We start from the raw sequence: 23,399 nt of genomic DNA, 5'->3' as shown, positions 1-23,399 counted from the left end.
AATGATGTTTTGGTGAGAATATCCTCATTATAATGGCTAATTTTGAAGAAGAATCATGGTTCTGAATGAAGTTCCATTAGATATTATCAAGGATGCAAACATTCCAAAATTGAATTTTATCCTTGTCAAAGAAATTCTTTAGTCTTAATCAGTCCTCATTCCATCAAATTTATGGTATTCCTTAGCTTTGATGCTCTTGTTTGTGCATGATTTATCTTCATTTATCCCTGAAGAACTATTTAATTGTGTTTTACTCAGTCACATAAGTGTAAGTTTATGGCAATCGTAAGTTCTGAGCCATACAATAAACCTGCAATAATTGTCTGCTATTTTTTATCTTTAAATTTCTTCTATATGTTAAGTTATGCTTTTGGTTTCACCTTAGCTCTACATAACATTGGATTTTACAAGTACAAAATCAAGTGTACATCAAGTTCTTTCTCATTGGAGGGTCTGAAATATTTTTTGTTGCATCATTGTCTGTCACGTACTTCTTCTAGCATTCTACGTTTCCAATTTGAATCATATAGTTATTTTCAACTTTATCAATGGTTTAAAGCAACCTTTCAATGAGACTGTCACAACCCTAAAACTTTGGTGATAATTATTGAGATTTTTAATCTCTATACAACATATAAGCAGGGGAGTGTTCCATGCATGTTAGTAAAATTAACTCACTACTAGAATCGCATTGATAAATGATGCAATTAATGCATCGTAAAAAATAAAAACCGACATATTACGCTATGTCGCCTAACGTCCTGTTGCTAAATCCATAAGACGACACGCGACACATTAATAGAGTCGTCTATTTTAGAATTTTTAGCGACGCATCTAGACTTTTAGCGACATATTTATAAAATGCATCAGATTTTCCATCAGATTTTTAGCGACTCATTTTTAGCGATGCTTTCAACTATGCATCAGATTTGATGTTCCACTTTTAGTGACGCATTATTTAGCGACGCTGTACAAAACAGTTGCTAAAAAATCTATTAACGACTGATTTTTAAAGCGTCACTAAATATATGTGCTGCTAAAAATAGCCAGTGAAAGGAGACTCTTTGTGAAACATTGCTAAATGTTGGAAAAACAACGTCGCCAAATATGTTAGGCGACATTATTTGTTTTAATGCATCACTCTTTTTTTTTTTTAATTTTGTGAAAATTGATTAAAATAGTAAAAAAATATAAATAATTAAAATACAAAAAAAAACTAAAACTAGCTTCATCCAAAATAATTAGAATACAAAATTTTAAAATAAATATTTTTTCATAACAAAATAATTATAATATAAATTAAATATTATCTCATTGACATATTTTTACATAATTTGGTGAACTATTGTATGTGCAAAAGCAAATTCAATATTAATTAAACTTTCATGAACGCGTATTCATTGAGATGGAAGTTGCCATCCTCTTATTGACGACATTACATCCTTATATTGCATATGAAAAAATTAAAAAAGTTATGAACACTTATACAAAATAAATAAATATTAATCAATATTAAATTTGTAATTTAGTAAATGAAAATTTAAAGAAAATTACCATTGTTCTTAAGATTTGGCGAGGCACATTTATCCTAATTAAAATTGGAAAACACATAATGAAGCAGATCAAAAAAATAATTAAATGAATAATAATAAATTTTATAAATATTACTTAAAACATAAGTTAATAAATATAAATACCAATTTATTTAGAAGATATTGTTTATCCATATCCCCTCACAGTCATTATAAACATAGCCACTCTCACATTCATTATTATTATCATTTTCATCGATACTTGACAACTATATGACAAATGGATTGTGAGCCATCGTAGTATTGCTAAAAACATCTTCTTCAACAAAGGTACGATGTTGTGGTGAAGTTAAAATAATAGACTATCTCGAATCAAGTTGATCTTCAACATAAAATACTTGTTGAACTTAGCAAAATAATGTCAAGCAATATCACGAACAAAATATCTACAAAAGCAAGATCAATACAACCCAACGAATCTAACATGCGGTTAAAATGAAAAAAAAAAAAAAAAACCCAACCCACTACATGTCTCCGCCAACCGCAAAGAAAAAAAAAAATCACCTAAACGATGGAGACGAAAAAAGAAAAAACCCAAAAAATCACGAGGGCGACACAGAGAAACCTAGCTTTCCGATGGCAACATAGGTAAATGAAATATAAAACCCGAAATATCCCACTCTTCAACTCTCTCTTAGATTGCTTCCAAATCTAATATCTATTAGGTAGTGTACTTGATGTAGTTTTAAAAAGAAAATGGATTAAAAGGCACGCGTGCTAAAAATTATCAGAAAATGGCATAAAGGTGACCCCTTTGAAGTTTTTTTTTTTTAATAAATTAAAAGAATAGGCGACACATTTACATCTTAACGAGTCGCCTGTTCCATCAATGTCATTATTTTTTTAATTAGTTTTTTATTCTTCATCTAAAAATAAATACTAACAATATTTCTTATATATGTGAAACAAAATTACTAAAGTGGGAGTTTAATTATTTTGTTTTCCAAGAATAGTTTATTTACTTGATTTTTTTTTTTTTTAGTTTTCTTTCATTTTTTATGATGAATTTATGTGAAATCGGAGAACAGAGATTCGGAGAGACAGAGAACAGAGATTCGGAGTTTTTATAGACTGTTTTGTCTTTTTTTTGCTTTGGGAATTTAAAAATTTTCAATTTTTAAACTATTTTTCCTTAAAAATTTTACCCAAAAAATACAAAATTATTAAAAAATTATTTTATTTGTCATGTGTGTACCACATGAAATTTTTTTTAATGGAAATCGTTTAGTTTTAACTGTTTAGATATTAGAAGGTATTATCTGTTAACATTTTTTTTACAGACTCCAAATTAGAAAAATGTAAAAATAGAGGGTACCAATCTACATTTTACCCTTTATATATTCACATGCAATGTTAAATATTTATTACCTATTATGTTAAATTAATTTATTACAATATTATTTGGGGACCTGATGCGCTAATTCCGCAAGTATATGGGTCGCATAAGTAATAAAGTGATGAGTGAGTATTGTTCATTTGAAGATTGATGTTTGAAACTTTGCTAAGTACAAAAATTATTGATTAATTCTTTTTATTTAGACATCCAATTGAAATGAGGCAATTGAAATTAAAAACAAGACCCAAAAAAAGAAAAAGAAAAGAAAAGAAACAATAGAATTATAAACTAAACCCAAGTAAATGAACAGGGAAAAGAAACTCAGGTCACAAATACACAATTCAAAAACATAAAATGGAATTACAAAGAACTTAAAAACATAGGATTTCGATGTACCCTCTACCCCTCTTATATTTGACTAATTAGGTTGATAAAATACCAAATGTTATCCAATTTCTATCCCAGAGAAATTCCAATTTAATCTAATCTTTTTTTCTAAAGTGAAATTGGAATATATGAGTTCTTAATGAAAATTAGAAATTCCTTCCCAAAATTCCTCAGTCCTCATATCTTAAACCCTCTCTTTTGTGGCTATCCAATTCCTAATTAAATTTTCCAATATTAATTAGAACATAGGTTGTGTTAATCTAGTGATCAATCCACCAAATTAAAGCTTTCCAAGTTTAAAATAGTAAATCTATCTAATAACCAAGTAAATTCCCAAGTGCAAGAGTATATTGAACAATAAATATAAGATTCACATAAGGAGATTGGATAAAATGCAAAATAAAAATCAACCCATTAATTAAATATTATTCAAGTAGAGGTTCCACCAAAATCCTATATATAAATTTAGCTATGCACGTTCATAGTAAATACCATAACAAAAAAAAAAAAAAATCCATAAAGGAAGATATAATATCCAATAAATAATTCAATAAAACTAACACAAATTAGAGAATAAGAGACAGAAGAGAAAAACTAATTTAGGTGAAAGATCTTGATACTTCAATGTTTTGAAAAGCTTCAATCTCCTTCAATCTAAGCTCTCTCTCTAGTTCTTCATCTTCTCTCTCTAAAATCTTCCTTGGTGTTTGTGTCTCCTTTTCTTCCTCTTTTCCCAAAAGTGAGCCTTTTGTCTTCCTTAAAACCATAGACAAAAATGAAGATCCACCTTTTTTTTTTTTTTTTAATCAAAAACCCTTCCCTATTTGACACCTCACCATCAATTTTTTTATGCTCATAAAATAAAAAATACTGAAATATCTTGATGCATGGAGGTTAAGGGATACACGCCAGTTTGGAGTGACTCAATGCCACTCTCTCTGTGAAAAAGGGTAGTTGGTTGGCATGAGCTGAGACATGGAATGGTTGAACATGCGCATCTTGGCGTTAAACTTGTAGCATGGACCATGGCATGGAGAGTGGCATGGAGCATGGCTTGGCTTGAAATGAGGCCTTCTACCATGGGGATTGGCATGGAGCATGGCATGAAGCATGGGTTCACTCTATTTTGACGTGGACAATTCCCATGTTTGCCAAAATTTGCTCCGAACTTGATCTTTTTCTCAATAATATGCCATTAACTCCAATCTACAGCTTCCCTTCAAAATTTTCAAAAAAAATATTAAAAATAAAACAAAGCTTGAGCTTTTAAGCCATTAATCAATCAATAAGAGTCAAATAAGTGAGCAAAAATCTCACTTATCAAACTCCCTCAAACTTGATCAATTGCTTGTTCTCAAGCAAAAAAAAAAAAAAAAAAAAAAAAAAACAACATGCTTATTCATATGAAAAGAAAGGCAAGAGTAAAGATTAATTTCTAAATATCAAAATCCAAGTTAAGGCAGATATTGTAATTTAATGGCCTCAGGAATAATTAAATGCAATTCTATATGAGAACTTCAAAGTAAAATGCAATCCAACTACCATATTTTTCACTATATATTATCGTTCTCAAGGTGTGTGTGAATAGATTTAGGTGTTCAATAACAAGAAATTGAATCACTTTACACAACTAGGGCCTTAAAAGTTTAGCTTAGCTTCATATGCAAGACACAATCTCAAACTCTCCACTAATGTAGCATTATTATCATGCTTAGGATCAAAAGGACTTTAAAAGCTTGTAATGAAAATGCTATGAGGTGGGGGTTTATAGAAAGAAAAACGTAAGTATAAATATATTCAAAAAGGATTCTTAGTACCAAAAATCATGAATTAAAGCTTTACCTTCTTTTTATCCTTAATTTCCCATTTTCTTACTTAAACTCTCACTCACATATTCTTCACTAATCATGATCAACCTACACTCCCTTATTGAAGAATAAAACATAGATTTCTCACTAATGAAGCTTTCTCTAAATATTTAAGTTCACTTTCATCATATACAAGTCCTAAATGTATTGAAATTATAAATCTTACAACTTAAGGAAGCTATTTCTAAAATCTTAAAGAAAGCTAATCCCTCACTTTCATTGCTTTTTTTTTTTTTTTTTTTTTACATATATCTTTTTGTTCTCTTTCTTCTTTTTGTTTTTAATAATTTTCTTTTGAACGTTCTTCTTCTTTCTTCTTTTTTTGTTTTTTTTTTTGTTTTAAACTTTCTCTTTTTCTTTTTTTTTTTTTAATAATATAGAGGGAAATAGTTACATTACAATTCCATTGCTTTCCTTGAGTTTCCAAACTCTAAATCTAGGACTTTCTTTTTTCTTTTTTTTTTCTTTTTATTTTTTAACGTTGAACTCAAATACACTCTCCCTATCATCACTCTCTGCTTTGTACCCCAAAATTGAACTCTTACTTGTTTAGCTACATTCAAGCTCCTCATAGAGAATGCACCAAAATCTAATTTCCATTTCTCCTCCCCCAAACTTAGATTCCTCACTCACCTCACCTAAACCATACTCAAGCTAAAATTCATTTCATTTCAATACTAAGATTCCTTAAGTATGAAAAAGGCGGGATAAAGAATATTAATTAGGTTCATAAGGGTAATGAAGTTTATCAATAACAAGGCTCTAAATGCATCTCTATAGGCATCATACATGCTCATAAAGGGTACTAGGGATATAAAATCATAAGGTTAGCTTCAAAAAGGCTCAAACTCAACAAGGAAGGCCTCAAAAATTTCATAAGCTCAACATAAAACTAGGATTTTACCTCGAGTTGAAATTGTGTAAGTTCTAAAGCTAATCCAATAATGTACCTTAACCATGCAAATTTTCATCAAAATACAAGCTATATATCATGCCAATAATCATTAAGTGCTCAAATTTCTCAAGAACAACAATATCCAAGTTATCTTCCAATAATCAAGTGAACAAATTACAAATCCATTAGCATAAGAATATGCATTTAATTATTAATTTATTTATCATTGACCAATTATTTTATCTACCAAAACTACTAAAAGCAAATGACTAAAATATTTTTGGATTTTTTTAAAAATAAAAATCTAACATAAAAAAGGTACAATATTTTTAGAATTTTCCCAAAAAATTTCAAATTTTTATGGATTTACAAATTTTTCACAAAACAAAAATAGACTATTAAAAAGCTAATTTAAAATTCTAACAGGATGATTGAAAATTTCAAATTTCAATAATTAAGCACAATTTTTTTTTCAAATAGGCTTAAAATTTTGAATTCCTTCCCCCTAAACTTAAAATAAACATTGTCTCCAATGTTTAAAGTTAAAGAGAAGGGTTAGAGAAAACATACTTGGGGGTGAGCGAAATTCACCCCCAAACTTTGATTCTTCCGACCTTTTAATGATAAGGGCTTCTTGATGAAGGGATGAGATGTTGCTTCGGGTTCTTCAGGCAAAAACCAAGATCTCCGGGACATTAGATCATTGTAAGCTCCAATAATTAAGCTCATGTCAATGGTGATGAAGCATTGATTCAAACTTAATCCAATCACTTTTTTGTTGAAGAAAGTTCAAGATCCTAACTTCTTGATTAAGTTAACTTTCCCAAAGTTCTTCATTCCCACTTGTATATTTTAGTTAAAGCTTTTCAGACCAAATCCCTCTCAAACTCTTAAAAAAATTCTTATTTTCCAATGTCAACTTACTTCCCAAACTCACTCAATCATTTCTTCAAACATTTGTTGTGCACAATTTCACTTTTCTTCACAACTCATTCTTTGAACAAATGAGATCAATCCAAATTTAACACCCCTCAAATTAAATTCAAAAATCAAACATAAAACATTTCAACAAATCCACCATGACCCCTCAAACTACAATTTGAGCTCAATTGCTCAACAAATCAGCACCACACACTTCTCAAAATATCAATCAAATTAAATAGCTAAAGATTATAGAAAATGAGCTTACTTGGTAGAAATTAGCTTCTTAATTGATAATTCTGGCACCTTGGAGGGTACCCACTTGAATTTTTATACCAATTGCATGAGGGAGCTTCTCTTGGTCTTAATGGTAGTCAAAAAGAGAAATGTGAAGGGAAAACTAGTATTGACATTGAGCTACTCTTGGAATTTGATAAAATTTGATGTAAAATAATAAAAAAAACTCCATGAAAAGAGGAATGGTAGTTGAGGAGGGTGTGTTTGTCAGGACCCGTCCAAAATCCCTCATCAGAACCCCAGACAAGCCCTGATCCCAGGGAAATACCACTGAACCTTCCAATGGAAAATCCGATAGCACCTCCTTAAGGGTAGAACTTACCATAAAATTTTCTGCATAGAAAACACACTTCTAACAATATCTCCTTATTTCTCCCACCTTACTGCAAATAAATTCACAATTCGCAACACTTCGATATCAAACTATATAAAAGCATATACACAATAGAAATGAACTAATAAGTAAAGAATAGAATTCTACCTTTAGATGTTCATGTCCGCCCACACCACCCACTTAGTACCATACTACATGTTAATATCGTTTTACAGCGTCCTAATACATAACGTAAGCAGGAGAAAATAGGACAATATTAATAATAGTAATATTAACAACAATAACACCATAACTTGCCCGTAGGCTTCCACATTTGCTCACAAGCTTACCCATTTGCCCAAAGGCTTATATACTTGCTCGTAGGCTTACACACTTGCCCGAAGACTGCTGCATAATACCAATAATAATAATATTATTAAAAATAACAATAATGAAGATAAAACTAATAATAAACATAGGAAAAATAACAAATGATATTGATAATAATAATAATAATAATAATAATCATGATTAAATAAATAATTAAATACAACAACAAATATAAGAATATAACAACCATGTTAATAACAGTCATAATAATAATAACAATATTCATAACAATAATAATAATAAAATCAATTAAGAATTTTATTAAAATATCAAATCATGAATATATAAAGTAACATAAGATAAAAATCGTATTTTAAAATCCATAGCATATAATGAAATATGTACACTCGTAACGGAGGTACATACGATGTCATCTAACATACTGCATGATCCATGATTCCAGCTATTGTCGGTACTATGCTACCAATACAGACCAGGGTAGTTGCCCGTATTGGCCGTCCAATCCCCTAGACTCGTAGGCAACATAGTTACGAGGCTAGCTCTAAATGGACCACATTGGATCGTCGTCCCCGTACGTTGTGGTATATACAAACACAATATAATATAATACAATATAACACACATGTATGTATATGAAAAGACACTTGATGCATCATACTATATACCATTGGCATCCTACGGTATGCAGTGTCTCAAGCACTGCCTAACAGGAGGTTAAAGAGATAAACTTGCATACGGTCGCTTCGGCGTCCTGACAGTACCGCTGCTTATAACTTGCCATGGCTAACCGGTCGACTATAGGGGTGGCTTATGCTCACTGTGCACAAGACTTGCCATACCTTGGACCCGTAGCTCCCATAAGATGGCCATACATATATGTACACTAATCTGTCATGACAACCATCCTACAACCAAGGGCAGAGACGGCTGGTGCTCGATCTGTATTAAACTTGCCTACCCTCACAGGAACAACCATGAATGAAACTTGCACGCTTAATAAACATCATCCTACGGCCAAAGAGGGTGCGACTGATACTAACTGTACATATATACTTGTCGACCCTTGAGTTCATGGCACCACAGGATAATCAAATATAATAAACAATCATCCTGGCCATGGAAGGGGGCGGCTTATGCGCACTGTAGAAAACTTGCCAACCCTCAGGTCCCTAGCATCCCATAAGACAACCATACGAACTTGTGTGCTTATTACTACTGCAGTACAGAATACCAGTACGTGTATAGTGCATCTTAAAACTATAAAATTTGTAATATTATAAAATATTAAAATTTGATAAGATATAATCGAATTCATATGCTTTTATCAAATACATAAATAATAAACAATTAAATGTACAAATAAATTCTTGATCACAATTATTTAATATAATAATTTTTTTCAAACCTTCAATTCAATTATACCAAAATATTATCACAGAAACCACATGAAATATTATACATAGTTAAACACATAAGATTAAATATTACACAATAAATCATATATTTTCAAATATTAAAATCTCATAAATATTGCTGGATTAAATACCTCCTTTCAGATCCATATAATCCACATTTTCTTTAGACCATTATCAAAATTCCATCATTTTAAATTCATCAATGTAAATCCATTAATTTTGTCATGACAAAACCAATCCACAAATATTTTAATATATAATTATATTTTTTGGAATTACTAAAATATAAGTATTCTTCTTCAAATTTATGAAATCCATTACACCAAAACAATATAAGGAAAAAACAAATATATAAAAGTGATACATAATTAAAATCACATAAAGGCATTATTTATGCATCAAAATTTCAACATTTCAATCAACAATAAACTTAATAAAATGTAAATAATAATTTCATAAAATTAATCTCTTCCACAATAATTCAATTCCATAAATAAATAAATAATTGAACACATAAACATATTTTTAATCACAGTAATTTAGTATAATTAATTCCTCAAACCTTCAAATCAATTCATACCTAAATATCATTTACAATCCTATACAATTTCACATATAATAAAATATTAAAATACATTTTATTATGTGCCATAACTTCAATAGCCAAATCTAACAATAATTTAATAGCAATTTAAAATTTATAGCTTCCCAACCTTTCGAAAACGTTAATTCAAGATCACATTTATTCTTTTTTTTTTTTTTTTTTTGGGCTGAAAAACGAGGGATTCATTAGAAACCAAAAAAGAAGGGCCAAACAAAGCCCCCATTCAAGAGGTTGCCTTAGGCTCACTTTTCTAAATCAAACTATACTAAAAAGTTTTGGGTAGGAAAGAACCATCTTAAGGACCAACAAAACTATTTTTACCAGCCCATTTTCCTACATAATGGGCAATACCATTGACCCACTTAGGTACCCAACCAAAATAAATACTAACAAAAGAGGGAATAAGCAAGAGAATGTCTTTAAAAAATTGTTCAGCAGCCGAATGAATGAACTTCAAATCTCTCGTAGTAATACTTGAAATTACTACTGCAACATCAGACTCCCTATAAACTTTGCTCCAGCCAAAACGAGTAGCAGCTTGCATGGCTCTTAAGATAGCCTCCATTTCCGCAACTTCAGGGATGAAAACGTCAGACTTGAAAGTGTGAATATGCATGGTCTCTCCTTTTTCATTCCTGGCTATGAAAGCCAATACACTGCCTTGCTTGCTCATTGCGGCATCGGTATTTATCTTGATAAAATCTTCCTTGGTGTTTGTGCCTCCTTTTCTTCCTCTTTTCCCAAAAGTGAGCCTCTTCTCTTCCTTAAACCCTAGACAAGAATGACGATCCACCTTTCATTTTAATAAAAAACCCTTCCCTATTTGACACCTCATCCTCACTTTTTTTATGCCCATAAAATAAAAAACACTGAAATATCTTGATGCGTGGAGCTTTAGAGGTACACGCTGTTTTGGCGTGACTTAACGCTACTCTCTCTATGAAAAAAGGCTATTAGTTGGCATGAGCTAAGGCATGGAAGGCTTGAACATGCACATCTTGGCGTGAAGCTTGTAGCATGGACCATGGCATGGAGCTTGGCGTGGAAGGTGGCGTGGAGCATGGCTTGGCTTGAAATGAGGCCTTCTAGCATGGAGCTTGGCATGGAGAATGGCATCGAGCATGGGTTCACTCCATTTTGGCATGGACCATTCCCATATTTGCCAAAATCTGCTCCAACGTACAGCTTCCCTTCAAAATTTTCACAAAAAAACATTAAAAATAAAATAAAGCTTGAGTTTTTAAGCCATTAATCAATCAATAGGAGTAAAATAAATGAGTAAAAATCTCACTTATCAAGACTACACAAAAATTTAGATCTCCAATTTAGTTATTTTATTTTTTTAGTCAAAAAATTTTTAGTTAAATGGTATGATAATTACACGGATCAAATCCTCTCCTAATCTTATTTTCTTGGTAAAGTTTTCGTTGACTATTATTATTCGTTTAAAATTGTATCAATATTCTTACTGGAAAAAAAAAAAAAAAAGCAAGGAAGAGGATAATTAGTAAACAAATTATATATTACAAGCATATAAAATTTATAAGTAAAGGTATTTTTGGTTTAAGTTGCTCCAAAGCATGTGTTTTGGCATTGTCTTTTGATCTATAAGTTTTATTGTTTTTGTGAGCATTGATGACAATTGTCTTTGGTGCAATAGCATTTTTTATGCAATAATTGGCAAGCTCAACATCGGTTGCGAAACTAGAATAATTTAATACTGTTAGAGCTATGTTTACAACTCTATAGAATAAGCCCTCTCATATAGTCAGCATGGCTAGTTGCTTTATAACTAAATTTGTACAGTCAGTATGTACAAGTCAACAGTTTAATTAGATCTAAACCAACTAGTTAGTCAGAGATATTGGCATATTTTGTAAGCTGTGTACGCTATATACAAGCTCCGTGAGCTAAATATGTTAGTTGTAATTGATTCTTCTGGAATAAAAAGAATCTCTTTCTCTCTCTTAATTCTCTCACTAAAATTTTTCTCTCACCTGCATTATCATTTTCTCACATGGTATCAATGTAATACCATGACTTGAGAAAAACGTTTTGTATTTGAATATTTGATCAAGTTTGCTTAAGGTTGATCGAGGTTGACTAAACCTTTTAATGTGAGAGGAATTTCACTATGATCGAGACACCATGGCGAAGTACTTGTCAGTCAAAGTTCATAAACTAGTAGTATGCCAAAATTAAAGTAGAGATTAGAAAGTTAAGGTCATAACAAGGTGCGATTTGGACTAATCGGCGAGCCCGAGGTTGGCCTTTTATTGTGTCAATTTTGATTTGGACTCATATACCATGTGATAGTGCTTGTCGATACGAGTTCATAGATTAGTGTCACGCTTAATTTGAACCTATAGCTGAAAAGTTACTAACTTGTAAAGTTGTATCTATTTTTCTAGGATTGATTTTACCGGGTAGTGGATTATTAAAGGGGTCCCTGACAAGTGCCGCATGTCATCAATTGGTAGTACCACGTGGCACTACTAGATGGGTGCCATGTGTCACCTTATAAAAAATATATTTTTCTTTTTCTTTCTTTCTCCCTCCTCTCTCCCACTTGTAGAAAAGCACCCCTCTATCTTCTCCTCACATGCACACACCTAAACCTCTCTCTCTCTCTTTTCTCTATTGACCGGCTAATTGGCCACATTTCGGCTGTCGGCTGGTGACACGCATTGGCCGGTGTGGTGACCCACTGGTATGCCACCCTGGCCACCAAATCAATAGCCATTTGGCCTGCGGAAGCTCTAGGATCAGTGCTCCAACATTGACGGTTGATGTTTTCCCATTCGTCGGTTTTTCGATGGTTTCGACCACAAGCTTGGTCCCTTCCCTTAGTTTTCAACTCTGTGAGTCCAAATATGGTCTCCATTTTTTCAAATTCCAAGTGGTTGAAGAGATATAATTGTTTGAAGTTTGGCCAAAACTTCCCGCCCATTTTCCAGCCATCGGCGACGGGATATGCAAGATTGAGCTAAGTATCTTTACTCCTCATCCCTCAAGTTTTCATTTGATATATAGTTTGTAAATTATGGTTAGGTATTTGAGGTTTTGCCATTTTGAGTAAATTTTTATATTTAATGTGAAAATTGTGTGAAATTGTGTATATACATGTTTAGATATATGTGTGTGTGTGTGTGTGTGTGCATGTTTGTAAATACATATATTTTGTGTGTATATATATATATATATATATATATAGGTATATGTGTGCGTAAACCTTTGGCATGTGTGTAGATGTATGTATATATTGTGAATATATGAATATGTATATATATATATATATATATATATGAATATATAGGAATATATGTACACTTGTTAAAATTTTGTATATATATATATATATGTATGCGAGTATGTGAGTATAATCAAAGTTGTATATATATATATATATATACCTATATATTAAAAGTTGGATTTAAAGGAGTTAGTTAACCAATCATTGTTAAATGATTATTTTATAAAATTTCAAAAAGGGATTAGATGCTTATGTTGAATTAAGAATAAAATAAAGCTTTGTTTATCTATTTGTTTACTTAGTTATGTAGTTCATTTATTTATTTATGTATTTATTGATCTATTTAGTTACGATTGTCTAAATTTGGGACTAGCACTTTGCATGTGTGTTATTAACATTTATTATACACTTTGAATTTTATGAGTTATATATTATTTTCGGGATTATGTATATTTATATGTATATATATAAGTGTGTATGCATACATATATGTGTATATTTAAAATTGAATGTGTAAATATTTTATTATGGGAATATTTGTTATGTTTAATTGTGATTATTTGATAAATCTAGATTTGACATGTTATTTACCTTTATATTATTAAATTATGCTAATGTGTTTAAAATGTTGTATTTGATTTTAGCTAACCTTATGCATTTGGTTCAAATAATGATATATATACTCTAAATATATAAATTTTAGTGGTGGATATTTTGTGAGAAATATTTTAAATTTATTTAATTGTTTATCTATCTATTTATTTATTTATGTTGATCTAAGAGAATTAAAAGTTGTAAAAATACTCAATATTAAAATGATATCAGCGTAGTATATTTTCCAAAAATTATGTTATTGTTTTCATGATTATTTACGTAATTAATTAATTAATGAATTAGTTATTTATTTATTTATTATTTAAAACATTTAATCATGTTTTAGAGGTATAATTATGAGGAGTTGACATTTTTTTTTTTGTAACTATATGTATATCGTATATTTTTAATGTATGTGACTAGTTAGTTTGTAGATGTTGTCAGGACCCATCTAAGATAAACCCTGATCCCAGATAAACCTACCAAATCTTCCAATGAAAAGTTCGGTAGTATCTCCTCTAAAGGTTGGATAAGCCACAAAATTTCCTGCATTGAAAGCATACTTCTAATAACACCACCTTATTCCTCCCACCTTACTAATAATTCCACAAATTTTCAACACTTCAGTACAAGGAATAAGCATAATATTAATTACGTAAATATCCAATACAATATACAGAGCATCATAGGATTTACAAATGATTACATAGATGAATATAGCACAAAGGAATAAAGAAGAAATATTACTAGGAAGCAAGAAAAAAGAAAAAGGACTTCTTGTGATTGTGCATGGACAAAAGATGTCGAGCTTGTCCTCGGACAGTTAACACCTACAACCTGTGCCTAAGGGAACGGATTTAAAAACATGAAATGCTAATCATCCCCGTGAGTGATCACAACTACTACATAAATATTAATATAATATATATATATATATATATAATAAAGGTAATTAATAATAATAACTTAAATAAATAAATAATAAGTAATTAAAAATAATGAATATGTAAAAATAAAATTTTTAATAATAATAACTTAAATAAATAAATAATAAGTAATTAAAAATAATGAATATGTAAAAATAAAAATTTTCTCTCAAAATCCTCACCATTTCGCTTAGTTGGCAAGGAAATAAATAATAAGTAAAATACACATAAAATACAAATAATTTAAAACTTAAAATTTACGTTGAAAATAATTTAGTAACAAATTATTAAATTTAGAATAAACATCATAAGATAAAATAAAATAATAAATAAAATTTTAGCATCAAGGAAAAAGTAGCCTGAATATATAATTTATGAAATTTGGATTAAATAAATCAATTAAACAATAAAAGCAAAATTAACTTCAATATATAATTTATAAAATTTTGATTAATTAAATTAATGAAATAATAAAAGAAATATTTTAATTAATTTTAAAACCTCAATTTGAAATAGATAAGAAAATACAATAAAATCTATGTTAAAACCTCAAATTGAAATAAATAATAAAATCATGATAAAATGCATCTTAAAACATCAATTTAAAATGACTAATAAAAATATGATCAAATGCAATGTAAAACATCAATTTCATATAAATGATAAAAATATGATAAAATATATTTTAAAACATCAATTTAAAATAAATAATATAACTAATAAAAATATAGCAAAATACATTTTAAACCATCAATTTGAAATAGATGATAAAAAACATGATTAAATATATTTTAAATTTAAATGCATTTTAAAACATTTGTTTTGAAAATCATATCGAGAAAATCACTTGACACGCCACACCGTATAACAGTGGCACCAGATGGTACTCAACGTCCCAAGCACTATTCTGACGGGGAGGTTAAAGAGAAAAACTTACAAATGGCTGTCTTGGCATCCCAACAGCACCGCATAATATATTTTTGAGTATAATTTGTGGAATCTCTTGTAACAAGGTGGGAAGAATAAGATAGTATGATATAGAAGTGTGTTTTTATACAGAAAAGTTTTGTGACATGCTCAACCTTTAGGAGAGATGCTATATTTTCCGTAAAACGGTCCAGTAGAATTTTTCCTAGAATCAGGACTTATCTACGACCCGAAAAGGGATCCTGATATTATATTTCAATATTAAATATAATTTAATTATGACTTGTATTTAATGTGTATGTCAATATTCGTTATAGAAAAACTTTCTATATATAATATATATTATTACCAACCATCCATATAATATAAAAAAGTAGAATATAGATAATATATAATCTTACAATCATATTTATATATGTAAAAATACAAAAAATACATTTGATTAAGAAACCATATACATGCAAATACAATTTATGTCATATATAATATTATAATAATAATAATATATATTTTATTCTTTCGCTTTCTTCACTTCACATTCGAAATAGATAATATTCAATTAATCAACTTGATGCTCACTTCACGTCTATGGTCATTATATTTATAATATTATAATAATAAATATATAGTTATTTATTATTAGTAAATAATAACATATATTTTTTATTATTTTATAATAATTGATTTTATGTATTTTTAGATACATCCATAAAATATAAAAAACAATTATAATAAAAATTATAATAATAACTATATAGATTATTGAATACAATCAATATAAGATTAAAAAAAAAAAATTTCAAATTTTTAAATAGCTATTTCATTTGGTATTGATTAATATTTTGATAGGATCATAAATAATAAAAAGAGGAAAGATGATTTTTTTATTTTTTGATTGTATTCAATAATCTATATAGTTTTTGATTATCTTATTAATATAACAATGAATATTACAGCAAATCAAGTTCTCCCATATTTTTCATAAATCAACTTTATATGTATGGCTGAAGGCATATCACTCTAACCGATGAGTAGCCAGGAATATAAAGAAAATTAGTATCTACTAATTATATACATCTACAACTCATATCTATTTACTAACCAGTAACCAGTACCATACAAATGAGGCTAAATTTGATGAGACTCGATCATAGATAGCATATCAACCAATTAACCAAATCAGATCCTAATGAATGAAGAACTCAAAACTCAAGATGAAATTTATAGTTTAGGAGAAAATCATAAAAAACGAAAACTAAACCGGATCGCTAATATATGGAATATTCATTAAAAACGATTAACTCTGAAAGCGTCCTAGATCACCTTTCACAAACAAATCATGCAATAATTGAAAAAAACCCAAGAGATCTAATAAACTGCAACAAATTGGCAAAATAAAGAGCCATAGTGAGGGAAAAGCTACTCTGCATCATAAATGATTCAGAACCAGTGATTAGTTTTCCAAACATAACCAAAATAAATGAGAGAAAACTACAAAAATTATAAACCGGGGATTGAACAAACAAATTGCAAAGGTATGCACAAATGCATGTTCTTGGCAGAGAAAAGTAGGAAATGTACAGACATATTTATCACCTCTTTATTTGGAAAACCAAGGTCCTCAGTTTCAACTTGATATCTTCAACTAAGAAACATTGTATTGCCACGAATTCAGAACCCCCAAAACTGCCACCTTAGAGTAACTATGCTAAATATCAAAAGGTTTTGCGAAGTGCAGTTCCATCAGCTCTGCTTTCTCATTCTGAATCATCACTCCAGTCCCAACCTACTTCTCCTCTCTCATTCAGCTCCCTCCTCTCTGCACCACTCATGCTAACATCAACACTAGCCTCCTGGAATTCAAAGGTATAAAGAACCATCACCTACAAATCCATAAGATATAAAGAACCACCATTTACTCTATCCATGAGCATCACAAGGTAACAAACAAGGCACAGGAAAACAAACAAGGCCATGATTATTCATTTACCTTCTCCTTAATGCTTGAAAACTTTTGCACAATTGAAAAGCCAACAAGTTTTTGAAGAGCTGGATTCCTCTTCTGCAATATAAGAGCAATTTAGAAGCTCTGGTCAACAAAATTATAAACAAAATAATGATTTTGTATTCCGTCATATACAAAGAATTTGAATACATAAGAATATAATTAATTGTTCAAGGTTAATTAGTTTACTTAATGCTTGAAAATTTTCGCACAATTGAAGAGCCCACGAGTTTTAGAAGAGCTGGATTCCTCTTGCGGATCAGTTTTGTGTTCTTCTGCAGTGAATGTATATTCCGTCATATACAAAAAAGTTGGATATATAAAATTAGTTTTTCCTACTTGTCATGAACTAATTCAATTAGTAGTATTATATCAAATGAACATGGAAAAACATATCTGAATTAATGTGAACAAAACACAGAGTTTTAACATACATACCTTTTATTGGCTTCAGCTTCAGCTGTTTGATGTGGGAAATCTTAGGCCAATAGTCGCCCTTATCCTCTCTGCATCTTTCCAATAAAATGGGACAACCTTCAATATCCAGTGTTTCTAAAGAGGTGAGGCAATCGATTCCTTCAGGCAGCGACTTCAACTTTGGGCAATTCCAAATATATAATTTCTTCAGCGATTTAAGGTTGCTGATATTTTCCAGAACAGCCTCCAAATTTTCACATTCAGAAATATGGATTTCTTGGAGAGTAGTAAGTTGTTGAAGCCCTTGAGGCAGAGCAACTAGTTTTGGAAGTCCACGCAACCGCAATGCCGAGAGGCTTTGAAGGTGTTGCCACATAATTGCATCACTGCCGTCATGATTTGGCATCTCTAGCTCCTTGCAATCCCAAATATCTTGACGTTCAAATAAAGTGGGACAACTTCCAACTTCCAGTGTTTCTAAAGAGGTGAGGCAATCGATTCCTTCAGGCAGCGACTTCAACTTTGGGCAATTCCAAATATATAATTTCTTCAGCGATTTAAGGTTGCTGATATTTTCCAGAACAGCCTCCAAATTTTCACATTCAGAAATATGGATTTCTTGGAGAGTAGTAAGTTGTTGAAGCCCTTGAGGCAGAGCAACTAGTTTTGGAAGTCCACGCAACCGCAATGCCGAGAGGCTTTGAAGGTGTTGCCACATAATTGCATCACTGCCGTCATGATTTGGCATCTCTAGCTCCTTGCAATCCCAAATATCTTGACGTTCAAATAAAGTGGGACAACTTCCAACTTCCAGTGTTTCTAAAGAGGTGAGGCAATCGATTCCTTCAGGCAGCGACTTCAACTTTGGGCAATTCCAAATATGTAATTGCTTCAGCGATTTGAGGTTGCTGATATTTTCCAGAAAAGTCTCTAAATTTTTACATCGATTAATACTGATTTGTTGGAGAGTAGTAAGTTGTTGAAGCCCTTGAGTCAGAGCAACTAGTTTCGGAAGTCGCCACAACCACAACACAGAGAGGCTTTGAAGGTGTTGCCACATAATTGCATCACTACCATCATCATTTGGCATCTCTACCTCCTCGCAATCCCAAAAATATACAATCGTTTAAGTGACGTGAGATGGTAAAGACCTGGAGATAAAGATTGCAACTTTGAACAATATCCAATATCCAGCGTCTCAAGAGAAGTGAGTCTTTTCAACCCATCCGGTAGATGCTGCAGATCCCCATTATAGCAGATGTTCAGAAATTTCAAATTGGATAAATGGTAGAAGAAGGATTCGCTATTCATTGGAATCGATTGATATCCCTGTAGATCAACCCCTTCGCGTGAAAACTCCGCTGGAAATAGTGAAAATACGTTTTATTTAGATGAGTCAGTTGACATAACCCACGTGGCATAAAACGTTGAGATTAATTACACTTATTAATTGTTTTTTTATTTTTTTATTTTATTTTTTATTTTTAAACAACTTGTAGTACTAGTAATTGTTGAAGGGAAATTGTTTCCCTTCTGTATCATGAATTAATTAATTATATCTAAAGAAATAAAAGATATGTATAATAAACAACGTAAACCAAACCCCAAAAAAACAAAAATAATAAATAAATAAAAGAAAAGCTTATTTAAAAACGAACACACCTTCTTTTTTAATCGAAGACAAAATCAGAGTAGAAAACAGAGCTTATTTAGAAACAAACATACCTTCTCGTCCAACTGGAGACAAAATCAGCTGATTGATGTTGCAAATCAAAGGCCAATAATCCCCAATATCATCTCGGCATCTTTCCAACAAGATGGGACATTCTCTGATTTCCAGTGTCTCTAGGGAACCGATCCATTCAGGCAGTAACTTCAATTTGGGGCAATCAATAATTTGAATTTCTTGGAGGCTAGTGAGTTGTTGAAGCCATTGAGAGAGAGCAACTAGTTTTGAAAGGCCCTTCAATATCAAAACTGAAAGACTTTCAAAGCGTTGCCACTGAATTGTTGCATCACTACCACCATTTGACATCTCTAACTTGTCGCAAAACCCAATTTCCAATCGTTGAAGCGAGGTGAGATGGTAAAGACTTGGAAATATAGATTCTAACTCTGGACATCCTTTGATACTCAGATTTAGAAGTGATGTGAGATGGTTCAGGCCTGGCGATAAAGATTCCAACTTTAAACATCTTTCAATTCTCAGCTTCTGGAGACAAGTGAAGCTTTTCAACCCATCTGGTAAATGTTGCAGATCATCAATACCCCTCATATCTAGAGTTTTCCAATTGGATATATGATGCAAGATAAAGGATTCGTTATTCAATGGAATCCATTGGTTCCATAAATCCCCTTGTGGAAGTAATGACAACCTTTGTAGATTAGTCAGTTGATCTAGGCCACCTGGCATACCATGTAAAGTGGTACCAGAATAACTTTCAATATGAAGATGTCGGAGGTTGAACATTTTTGTAATGCCACTTGGTATTTCTTGAAGATTCTGACAATAGGACACATTTAGTGTTTGCAAATTTTGCAACCTTGTAATAGAATTGGGCAAAGCCTTCATGTCATTCCTTGACAGGTCAAGATACCTGAGATGCTTTAGCTTATCAATAGAAGCAGGTAATCTCTTAAGACTTGAATATTGAAGATCCAAAGTGCGTAAAAACTTGCATTTTAAAATTGATTCCTCCAATACCCTGTACGATAAATCATAATATCTATCACGCTTAAAAATTGTTCGAATCCTTTTTGTATTCACCAATAAAGCTTGAACTTGTTGTAGTGAACCCAAATAAAAATCATTGAATGCTACATGACGAGTTCTTTCATCAGTTTTTTCATCATCTGAACTTAATACAACACCTTTTGTTCCCATCACTAATGTTGCAAGGTCGTGCATACAATCATGCATCTTGCATTTTATTACCTTCGAAGAATGATAATCAATTTCAACTACTTCAAAAAAGGATCTATAAAGTAAATTCTTAAAATGTTGATAACCACTATCCTCCAAACTTTGGTTATGATCATTTGATAACTTAATAAATCCTTGAGCCATCCAAAGATTTATTAGTATTTCCACATCAAAAACATAATTTTTAGGAAACAGGCTACAATAGCCAAAACAATGTTTCAAATATGATGGGAGATGATCATAGCTCAACTTAAGTATGGGTATGATATTCTTATCATATTCATCTATTGCTGATAATTCCATTCCTTTGAAAGATGACCACTCTTCAAAATTTTTACAATATAACATACTTGCAATTGTTCTTATAACTAGAGGAATTCCTCCACATTTTTTCACAATATCCTTACCAATTCCCACAAGGTTGGGATCATTTGGCTCTTGTCGATGCACAAAAGCCAATTTTGTAAACAAACACCATGCCATCTCATCATTTAAGATGCCTAAGTTGTAAGTTCTTTCCTCTCGTCCATTGATAACGTGTGCAATCTTTTTATCACGAGTGGTTACTATTATTCTACTTCTATTTGCACCATCTTTTAACAATTCTTCTAATTTCAACCATTTTTCACGACTATCAATATCCCAGACATCATCAAGTACAAGGAGGAATTGCTTTCCTCCTATTTTTAGCCGAAGATCTTGCTGCAATTCATCCATTGTTTTCTCATCTCTTACTTCAGGCTTCATAATTTCCTTGACAACTAACTTCACATCAAAAACCTTAGGTACATTCACCCACATTACTAGCTCAAAGTGCTTCCTCACCTCTGCATCGTTGTAAACTAGTCGTGCAAGTGTGGTTTTTCCTAAGCCTCCAACACCAACTATGGGAATTACAGCTAAATTTTCCTCGTTATTCATATCAAACAAACGTTTTATGATTTCTGTTTGCTCGTAATCCCTACCTATAACATTTTCTTTCCGTTCATATGAGTGTTCTTCCGGCTCTACAGTCACTACATGAGTGTCTAGTGGAAGACCGGTCTCTAAGTGGAACTTCATCCTATCATCAGCAATCTTATCTAGCTTCCTCCGAAGAAATCTTATTTTTTGACCCATCTTGTAACGAAAAGCAAACTGGTTGGAAGTTGAGCAGAAAATCCGTACCTGTTTAGCCATTATATTCCCAGTCATCACCTGCTGTTGTAAAGCTTCAGTAGAGATCTTGTCCACCAAGTCATCGACTTCATAAACAGCATCTTCAAGCCTCTCCAGCCATGTTTTGATTTGTTGATTTTGCACTTGCTTCCTTTCTGCATCAGCAAGTACACTATTGATAATTGAAATGGTGCCTTCAAGTTGCTGAAGGTCGTCATCAACACCCCATAACGAGGCAATCTGTTTCACAGCAACTTTACGCAATTCCTCGATTATTATTTTGGCAATAGAGGAGAGAATTATATCTGCAGCCATTTTAGAAAATAGAGAATAACTGTTTAAAGCTTAGAAATTGAAGGAGATAATAGTATTGTGAGGAAGATGGAACTTCCCTTTCCAATGATCTACAGGGGCGTTTGTTGCATAATTTGCTTCATCAATATAGTCAACTGTATAGTTGAATCAATTCGATTAAAATAAATAAAAGAATTCAAGCAATTACGCGTGGGTAATAAAATATGATGGACATCCTGCCAAATTTATTTGTCGGCCACTCATGTTAACTAATTAATTGTGAAAATAAAAATATAAATAAATAAATGCATTCCTATTCCTTTTTCTTTGGTTTGTTGTTGTTGCTTTTTTAAAAAAAAAAAAGAACAGCACACTTGGATCCATTCCAAAGTCCTAAGCTACCGAATTAATTTCTTTTCCTTATATCTATCAATATGAAAAAATATTGGGAATACGATTAAAGCAGAAAAAAAAATTTTAAAAAAAGGCAAATTTGGATTCGTTCGAAAGTCCTCCTTTCCTTTTTTTAAAGTTGCTCATTTGTTTATATATATATATATATATATATGTGTGTAAGTACGATGGTAATGCTCTCAATTTTATTTGTCAGCCATTTATGTTAACTAATTAATTAAAATAAAAAATATGACTTTATGTTCCGATCCACGTAGATGCGGTGAACCTTTTGCGAAGATTCGAAAAAAATAATGGATAAAGTTTTGTGCAAAATATGGTGCAAGAAAATGTATTAAAGTGAAAATTTTGGTGGGTTTCATGCAAAATCTTAAAAAACAAGGACAAAAAAATCATTAAAGCGTGTAAGAAATAATTTGGGTTTTTTTTGTTTTTTCCAAAGATTATAATATATTCTAATTGGATTCAATTTTTGGATGGAGGTGGATTAGTAATGGTTTTACCAGGGA

The 23,399-nt window shown here is 31.1% G+C and overlaps 1 protein-coding gene across 6 annotated transcripts; it reads right to left on the bottom strand.

Annotated features, from left to right (window-relative positions):
* Positions 1-17,087: 17,087 nt before the first annotated feature.
* LOC132800596 (putative disease resistance protein RGA3) lies at positions 17,088-22,980 on the bottom strand. 6 transcript variants are annotated; one of them, XM_060814670.1, is made up of 5 exons: positions 19,827-22,980; positions 18,123-19,462; positions 17,874-17,959; positions 17,670-17,741; positions 17,088-17,562 (listed from the first exon to the last, which is right to left on the bottom strand). In XM_060814670.1, the coding sequence occupies exons 1-2, from the start codon at positions 22,495-22,497 to the stop codon at positions 19,194-19,196; spliced, it is 2,940 nt and encodes a 979-aa protein (XP_060670653.1). In that variant the 5' UTR covers positions 22,498-22,980; the 3' UTR covers positions 17,088-17,562; positions 17,670-17,741; positions 17,874-17,959; positions 18,123-19,193. The 6 variants fall into 6 exon arrangements, with proteins under 6 accessions (XP_060670653.1, XP_060670652.1, XP_060670655.1 ...); XM_060814669.1 differs by having other exon boundaries at positions 17,088-17,532; XM_060814672.1 differs by having other exon boundaries at positions 17,670-17,736.
* Positions 22,981-23,399: the final 419 nt, after the last annotated feature.

The sequence above is a fragment of the Ziziphus jujuba genome, chromosome 2, assembly GCF_031755915.1.
Source record: "Ziziphus jujuba cultivar Dongzao chromosome 2, ASM3175591v1".
NCBI classification, from domain to species: domain Eukaryota; kingdom Viridiplantae; phylum Streptophyta; class Magnoliopsida; order Rosales; family Rhamnaceae; genus Ziziphus; species Ziziphus jujuba.
Note: the sequence above shows the minus strand (reverse complement) of the source record. Positions and strands in the feature narration are given on the sequence as shown.

What these genes read in the sequence shown, in the direction of transcription:
- LOC132800596 (XM_060814670.1), bottom strand. Translation starts at nt 22,497, where the DNA reads ATGGCTGCAGATATAATTCTCTCCTCTATTGCCAAAATAATAATCGAG. An exon ending in GTCTCCAGTTGGACGAGAAG is followed by an intron (nt 19,463 to 19,826) that starts GTATGTTTGTTT and finishes CACTATTTCCAG; the next exon opens with CGGAGTTTTCACGCGAAGGG.